Below are 8,098 nucleotides of genomic sequence, written 5' to 3'. Positions count from 1 at the left end.
TGTAAAATCCCAGAGCCCAGACAATTCTGGTGCTTGTATTTTGCCCGTTGCTAGTGCGTGGCTGGGAAAGGGTGTAGCAACTCTGTCTAATCAGGGTGAGATCCTAGCCAGGGAACAAGGAGAGCAGAAAGGTGATTTGATTGTGTTACCTACTGAGGGTGTGGAAACCTGTAGCAAGAAGGAGAAGATTCCTGAACTTGTGTGTGGCAAAGGGAAGGAGAAGGCTTCTAGCTTTTTATCTAGGAAGTCTGTAAGTTTGCCTGAAAGGGGATTGTATAGGAATCCGCCTGATGGGCCAGAGGTGATTCTGGATGTAAGTGAGACCCAGAAAGAGTCTGTTGTTGCTCAGGAAAGTGTTTCTCTAGAGCAAGCCCTAGGTGAAGAGGGTAAGGGCAGAATTTCTGTGAAGGGTGAATTATTGCATAGAAAAGCCCCTAGGGAAAGGAATCCTCCTGGAGTCTTTGCAAGCAGTTTACTGCCACTGAAGGGTGTGAAAGTGATTTAATCAAGACAGTTTCAGTTCCTAACAGCCAGAAATTTTCTGTTGTGAATGGATCCACTGACTTTCCTGTTGAAGGATCCAGTGTGGATAGCTCTGAGAAAGTCTGAGATGGAGTGAAAGCTGTTAAGAAAATTAAACAGTCCTATAACCAAGTGGCTGTGTTTGGCCAGCTTGTTGGGGAGACAAGGTTGTTGAGAAAGGGATGTCTCCATGCTAGTTCTGTAAGTGAACAGTATGTGGCCCAGGTCAAGATGGGGTCCCTTAACCAAGAGAGCCCGAATTGCAGGCCTTCAGACTGGAGCGCTGGGAGAAGACCAGATCCCAGTTTGACCCCCGGGGGTTTTGGGGTGGCAAAAGGGCACGGGCTGCATAAACCTTCCCACATGCAGCATGTGAGTGCTATCGACCACCCCCAACCTAAGGGAGGGCATGAAACTGGAAGGGCGTAAAACTGGAAGGGCCTGGTGTAACTCCCACCAAGGAACGGGAGAGATGCTGGGGCATCCATGGGAACGTTGGTGGCTTCGAACTTCCCAGGTCACCGGCTAAAGTGACCCCGCTCAGTTCAGTCTCGAAGGGGGGAGAGATGTGACCAAGCAGGACTGTTCTTAATGTTTCCTCTGAATACTGTAGGGGTGCCTCAGTTTTCCCTATGCATTTCTTAAGTCTTTAGGTGGTGGGATAAGGGGGCATAATTTTTGCAGAGCAAAGGGCCAGTGACCGTAAATGGCTGACACTCTGTCTCTTGGCAATGGATGGCCTGGGCCCTTCCCCCTTGCTAGGTGAGAGCTAAAGGGTTGGAGAACAAAGGAATCCGGTGACCGGAAAGGGACAAAGCGCAGAGGAGTGGGGGCTGGAGAGAGTTTCAGTTTGGGGCTGGCTGGGGACATGGAGTGAAGGGCAGACGGGGTTGTCTGGCTCACAGCCCCCAAAATGGACCCAGCTGAGGGGTCCTTTTCTCTGCACCTACAAGCTCTGTGTTAGACCATGTTCCTGTCGTCTAATAAACCTATTTTACTGGCTGGCTGAGAGTCACGTCTGACTGCGGAGTTGGGGGGCAGGACCCTCTGGCTTCCCCAGGACCCCACCTGGACGGACTCATTGTGGGAAGTGCACAGTGGGGCAGAGGATGCTGAATGCTCCGAGGTCAGACTCAGAAAGGGGGGAGCTGGGTAAGCTGTGTGTCCTGCAGACAGGCTGCTCCCAGAGAGGAGACTTCCCCAGAGTCCTGCCTGGCTTCATGGGGAGCAGTTCCAGAGCATCACCCGGGGACTCCGTGACAGCAGGGCAGACCCCAGCCAGGGCAGGCACACAGCAGGGAGTGCACTGGCATCATGGTCCCTGGGGGCAGCAGCCCATGCCCCAGGGGTCTGCATCTGCTGCAGGCATGGAGGGTCCGGCCTCAGCCCCGACCACCTCCGCAGCCTCCATGGGGATTTGCAGACAGGTCTTTCCCCCCTGCTCTAGGGGGCAGCATGGAGGCCTCACACCACTGATGCCACCCCTGAGACAGACGTGACCTTCTTGTCCTCAGCCCAGGGCTGCAGGTTCTGCAGGGCGCAGAGGGAGGAGTTGTGCATGCAGAGCGGGTCCTGCGGCAGCGGCTGGCTCAGGCTCTTCTGGAAGGCCTCCTGCTGCAGGTGCAACATCAGCCGGTTGGCCTGCTGGCGCTCAGCCTCGCGCTCCTCCGCCGTCTGCCTCCTGCACGGGGCGCGGGCAGAGCCGCATTAGTGCTTGAAGGGGCTGCCTGCCCACGACCCTCCCCCGCCCTGCCCCGGACCGGCCCCTCAACTACACCCCCTGCCCCTCCCGTCCTGTCCCGCGCCAGCCCCTCAACTACACACCCCTGCCCCTCCCGTCCTGCCCCGGGCCGGCCCCTCAACTACACCCCCTGCCCCTCCCGTCCTGTCCCGCGCCAGCCCCTCAACTACACACCCCTGCCCCTCCCGTCCTGCCCCGGACCGGCCCCTCAACTACACCCCCTGCCCCTCCCGTCCTGTCCCGCGCCAGCCCCTCAACTACACCCCCTGCCCCTCCCGTCCTGTCCCGCGCCAGCCCCTCAACTACACACCCCTGCCCCTCCCGTCCTGCTCTGGGGCAACCCCTCAACTACACACCCCTGCCCCTCCCATCCTGCGCTAGGCTGGACCCTCAACTACACACCCCTGCCCTATCCTGCCCCAGCACAGTATGTGTGTCTACTCTGCCCTGTCAAAACAGGAGCCCTGGCTCGGGGGAAGCTCCCAGGAAACAGCCCTGGCCTTTCCCAGCGGGGAGCGCTGTATGGGGGGGCAGAGGCGCTGGCTGTGGGGGGAGCTCCCAGGAAACAGCCCTGGCCTCTCCCAGCAGGGGGGGCTCCCTTTGCCCCTAGCTGCGAGGGAGGCTGTGCTGGAGGCGTTGGTAACCCGCACTGGGCCTGGGCTGGCCTGGCTGGGTGTGGCGGGGCCCAGCCCTGAGCTGCAGCTTGTGTTACCTCCATTTGGTGCGGCGGTTCTGGAACCAGGTCTTCACCTGGGCGTCCGTCATCTTGAGGGCCTTGGCCAGGGTGGCCCGCTCGGCTGAGGCCAGGTATTTCTGCCGGTGGAAGCGCTTCTCCAGCTCACAGATCTGCACTCGGCTGAAGGACGTGCGCGGCTTCTTCCTCTTGGGGGGGGTGCGGTTCTGGTAGGGGTGCCCGATGCGCCGCGTCACCGCGAACGGGGACAGAGCAGCTGCAGGCAGAGGGGAGGCAGGACATCAGGGCAGAGACCATGCCTGGATACTGCCCTCATCTCTCACTCAGGCCCACGCCGCTGGGTGTGATGGGCACTGGGGGACTGGTCTCCTGCTGGGGCACATCAGCTCCTCCAGCTGGGCTGGGAATGGCTGGGGCCCGCTGCCTGCCGGCCCGCCCAACAGTCCTGTGGCCAGCACTGCGCGGGGGGCCGGAAGGCAGGCACCGGACATAGCAGGCCGAGCTGCGTCCTTGCTGGGTCCCTGCTGGCATCCGGGCCGAAGCACCAGGCAGAGCTGCCCGAGAGCCAGGCTCCAGACTCTGATCTCAGGCACTGGGTGTCCCCACCAGCCCATGGCATCACTGCACCAGCCACACATGGCAAGGGCGACAGTGCCCCCAGGGCTGGGGAATGGTGCAGACCCCCTGGACAGCCTGGCACCCCAACTGGCTGGCTCCACCCCCTTGCTACCCACGGCTCAGGGCCATAGCCTGGCAGGTCTGGATTTGGGAACCGTCCCCCGGTTCCCCCAGATTCACTGCACAGGAAACAGACTCCACCCAGGCAGGAGCCCCCCAGCCGGTCAGGGACCCCCACATGGCTGGGCAGACGCTGGCATGGGCTCCTTGCCACCTCACAGGGAGGGCTGAAGCCCATCCCTGAGCCGGGGGCACCCGGGGAGCACGGCAGCGCCCAGCTCTCCAGGGGCCTAGCCCTGGCTCCCCCCGGCCCCACCTGGCCAGGCAGCCTGCCCTCACCTCGGGCTGCCAACTGTGGTTGGCCACATTCCTGGAGGTTCCATCACATGACATCAGCTTTAGTGCCTGGAGACTCCCGGCCAACCCTGGAGGCTTGGCAACCGGGCCTCGTCGTCGCCTCCTGTTCTCTCCCAGCCTTGGGGCCGGAGAGGGACACGGACTCCCCGCCCCGAGGGCTAAGACCGGCTCCAACCCCAGGGACAAACAGCCCCTCTGCACTCCACACCCGGCCCCCGCCCGCCCCGGCCCCGGGGGCAGCGGGACTAGACACCCGCCCCCAGCAGCCAGGTCAGAAGCCCCAACCCTGCTCTTGGAAAAGGCCTTTCAGCTCCTCAACGGGGGCCGAACACCCTCCCCCAGGTCGGGGGAACCCCCGGGGCCGCCAGCTTCTGCCGGCCCGCCAAGGGAGGTGCCGCCCAGGTCCTTCAGGGACAGGCGCCGGGATGGGTCCGCTGGAGCGATCAAAACCCCTGGGCAGGAACCTGCTGCTCTGGGTCCTGCTAAGGGCCAGAGGCTCCCGGGGGTGCGCTGAGAGCAGATGAACAGACCGACCTTCCCGTGGCAAAGCAGCGTCCGAGCTGGGCACAGAACCCAGGCATCCGGAGTGGTGCTCACAGCACCTGCCCTCGCAATCCCCAGCAGGCACCATCGCCCCTGCACATCCCCAGACCCATCAGCTGCGGGGCGGTCCCTGGGGCACATGGCTAGGTGGGCAGAGGGAGCCCCGGGGGGGGCGCACGGCGCGCAAGGGGAAGCCCTGGTGTTGAGGCCTGGAGGGACCCCCCAGCTCTCCCCAGTGCTGGCGCCGGGCCGGCGTGGAACATGAGGGGGCGGGGCAGGAGCCCCGGAAGCCAAAGAGCGCTGCACTGGGTGGGGGCCCCTTGGGTGTTTGGGGCAGGGTGAGCCAGGCCCTGTCCTGCTGGCGGACGCTGCCGACCTTTCGCAACCCCTCCTCCGCCCCCTCCACCTCGGGCTGGGCCCCGCGGGGGGTGCTCACAGCCAAGGGACGCGGCCCCCAGTTCCGCCGCCGCGGGATCCTCCATAGCTGGCCGCCCGGCCCGCTGGGGGACAAGGGTGCCGGTCAGCGCCGCACAGACCCGCCAGGCCGCTCGCCGTCGGGGGCAGGGGCTGGCAGAAGGGGGGGTGTCAGACGGACCCCCAACGGAGCCGATTGCCCCCCGGCTGTGTCCGCTGCTGGGGACGGGCCCGCTCCCGGGCTTCGGGGCCGGGGGAGCCCGGTGTCCCCAAGCGCTGGCCCCAGGCTCCGGTCTCGGCCGGTCACACCCGCCCGGCTGCGCCGCCGCACACTGCCCAGGAGCCTTTCCAGAGGCCTCGGCGCGCCCCGGGCGCGGATCATGGCCTAGCTCAGGCCCGCGCTGGGCTTCTGACTTCAAGGGGGTGGCCTCCTCCTCGGCCCTGGGCGGCCCCCGCGGCCCGATAGCACCAGCAGGACTGACACCCCCAGTGGCAACAGCGGGGAGCCCTGGGGGTCAGGGCCCCAGGAGCGCCGGGGCCGGACCCCGCGAGGCAGCTGGGCTGGGGGCAGCGGGCAGGGAAGGGGGCTGCGGAGGCTGCCTTAAGAGCCCCCGCCCCTTCCCGCCGCCTGGGGCACGGGGCTCCGGGCTGCGCCCTGCTCTTCTGGCCCCCTGCCCAGCCAGCCCGGCCTGGGGCCGCGGGACCCGGCTGCCAGTCCCCAGGGAGCGGGCGGCGGAAGGACCGGGCGGGTCCGGAAACAGCGATGTGAGCCGGAGCCGGTCCCGAGTCGCCTGTGTGTCCGGGGACGTTTCTCCTCAGACTCGAGTCCGGGGTTTCCCCTTCAGACCCCATTCCGTGCCCACGCCGGGCGCTGCGCTGGGACACCGGGCCCGGGGGCTGCCGCCAGCAGAGTTCGAACCCGCCGCGCCCTGGCACAGCTCCAGCCGGAGTCGGCGGGACCGGGGTCCCACCTGCCCGAGCGCAGCCGGGGCCCCCGGGCGCCGTCCTGCTGTCACTGGGCGCGCACCAGGCTGGACTCGGCGGGGCGTTCAGGGCGCTCACCAGGCTCGTGGGTAGATCCCAGCGCGTCCCCCCGGGGCCCGGCTCCGGTTCCAGCAGGAATCCTGCTTCCGCGGGCCTGGCTCTCCCCTCCAGCGCCCGCCGCCGGGAGCCGTGTCAGGGCCAGGGCCCAGCTAAACGGGGCATGTCCGGGTGCCCACAGCCAAGGATGGGGGGAACTTTCTCGAGCTGTGGGGCAGGGGCCGCTCTCCCTGTCCTGGTTCTCTTGGGGCTCCGCAGCGGGGTCTGGGAACAGGCGCTGACTCTGCCCCGGAGCCGAGACACCGAACTGGCCAGGCCTGTGCTGGGCCGGAATCTCCCCGGGGCGAGCAGCCGGCGCTGGCGCCGCCGCCCTGCCCCGCCCCGCCCTGGGTTCATGCTGCTGGGCGCAGAGTCGCTGGCCCGTCCCGTTACCGGTTCCGGAGAGGCCGCTCCCGGCACCAGGCCGGCCAGCTCAGTCCCGCAGGAGCCCTGCGGACAAAGGGCGGCAGAGTCCGCCCCGGCCAGGGATGTCAGCGAGGAGCGCTCGGCACCTGCCGAGATCGGGCCCAGTTTCCTGTCCGTCCGGGCCCCTTGGCTGAGCGCTCCCGAGAGAGGGGCTGGGGATCTGGCGCTCCCCGCCGGGCAGGGGGCTCTGCCAGCCGGGACAGGGAGCTGGCAGGGGGCGGGGGGCTCACCTGAAAGCCGGTCTTTGGCGAGCCGCCTGCTGCTCTCCATCCAGGGGAAGGTGAGGCTGGGGAGGCCGGGGACCCCCGGCTGCGGGGGACCGGCGGGCGCCCCGGGCGCTGGGGGCAGAGGTCTGTGCGCCGGCACCCGGATCACCCCTCCCGCGGGGCCCCCCGGCGCGGCCCGCGGGGCCAAGTTCATGCTCCGGCTGAGGCTGTAGGAGCCCAGCGAGCAGGCGGGGTTGTACGCGCCGCTGCAGCCGCTCCCGTAGAGCGCGTAGTCCGGCTCCCCAGCCGGGCGGACCGGCCCCAAGCAGCTGCCCTGCTCCGGGCTGCTCAGGATCTGGTCGATGCCGAAGCTGATGGGCTCGTGGTGCGGGTGGGTCTGGCCCTGGCCCTCCTGCTCCAGCCCCGAGGGCTCCATGGGGAGGGACGCGCTCCGCACCCCGGCTTCCCGCGCGCTCTCCCACCCCGCTTGCTCCTCTGTGCCTGCCCGCCCCCGCCGGGGCGCCCCCGCTGCAGGCCCCCCGCTGGAGCCGGCCCCATGCGCAGGGCCCCGGGCCCCCTGGGCGCACGTCGCCGGGGCGCTGGACTCCGCGCGCGGCAGCACGTACCCGGAGAGCGCCTGGGCCCCCGGGGCAGCGCGCGCTCTTCTGGCCCCTTCCATCAGCAGGGGCCAAAAGCCCATGCGCCTGCCCGCTGATTGGCAGCCTCCGGCAGTGATTGACAGGCCTCACCCAAAGAGGGCGTGGCCAAGGGAGTCGAGGGGTACCGCCCCTTTTATTTCTGTGCAAAACGAATTCGGGGCGCATCCCTCCCCCAGGACCCCGCGAGCGGGTCTGTAGCCCGCCCCGCGGCCAGGCGCAGGGCCAGGAGGGCTCAGCTTCGAGGGCACGGGCCAAATCGCCGCCGCAGCCGCCCTGGCAAGAAGGGGGCCGGGCCGGGGCCGCTACTGCCCCAAGGGCCCGACGCAGCTTGCCCGCCAGCGGGGCTGGGTTCTGCGCTGAACCCGGGCCGCTGCGCGGTGCCGGCTTCCCCCGAGAGCCTTTGGGCAGAGCCCAGATGTTCCGCGCTTTTAAACAAGGCCGGATTCGTTTCCATTTATCCCGATCAGACCCGAGAGCCGGCAGCGCCCCCAGCGCGGGGTCACCGGAGCAGGGCTAGCGCCAGGCCGGACCCGGGGCAGAGAGACGTCGTAAGGCCCGAGCAGGGGGCTGGAGCGCCGGGCCGGGGCCCGGACACTGGACGGCGCCTCCGCTCACGGCCCGGGGCAAACCGGCCCGGCCCCAGCGCGCCCCCAACCTAACGATCCATCCCAGCGAACGCGGCGGGGCTTAGCCGGGGAACAACCTGCCCGGCTCGGCTGGACCCGCGTCGGCCGCTTTCCCCTCGCCCGTCACTCTGGCCGCCCCTTCCCGCTGCGCT

The 8,098-nt window shown here is 67.7% G+C and overlaps 1 protein-coding gene across 1 annotated transcript; it reads right to left on the bottom strand.

Moving 5' to 3' along the window:
- Positions 1-1,473: 1,473 nt before the first annotated feature.
- Positions 1,474-7,097, bottom strand: TLX2 (T cell leukemia homeobox 2). The gene is made up of 3 exons (XM_038400020.2): positions 6,686-7,097; positions 2,976-3,213; positions 1,474-2,203 (listed from the first exon to the last, which is right to left on the bottom strand). Exons 1-3 carry the CDS (start codon positions 7,095-7,097, stop codon positions 1,987-1,989), a joined length of 867 nt encoding a protein of 288 aa, XP_038255948.1. The 3' UTR covers positions 1,474-1,986.
- Positions 7,098-8,098: the final 1,001 nt, after the last annotated feature.

Source organism: Dermochelys coriacea, chromosome 4 (assembly GCF_009764565.3).
Source record: "Dermochelys coriacea isolate rDerCor1 chromosome 4, rDerCor1.pri.v4, whole genome shotgun sequence".
Lineage (NCBI taxonomy): Eukaryota > Metazoa > Chordata > Testudines > Dermochelyidae > Dermochelys > Dermochelys coriacea.
The sequence above is the reverse complement of the archived record's forward strand: the minus strand, read 5'-3'. Positions and strand labels throughout refer to the sequence as shown.

Coding starts and splice junctions, on each gene's coding strand:
- TLX2 (XM_038400020.2), bottom strand. CDS start 7,097: ATGGAGCCCTCGGGGCTGGAGCAGGAGGGCCAGGGCCAGACCCACCCG. Junction 3,214..6,685: donor CGCCAAAGACCGGCTTTCAG/GTGAGCCCCCCG, acceptor CTCTGCCTGCAG/CTGCTCTGTCCCCGTTCGCG. Junction 2,204..2,975: donor AACCGCCGCACCAAATGGAG/GTAACACAAGCT, acceptor CGCCCCGTGCAG/GAGGCAGACGGCGGAGGAGC.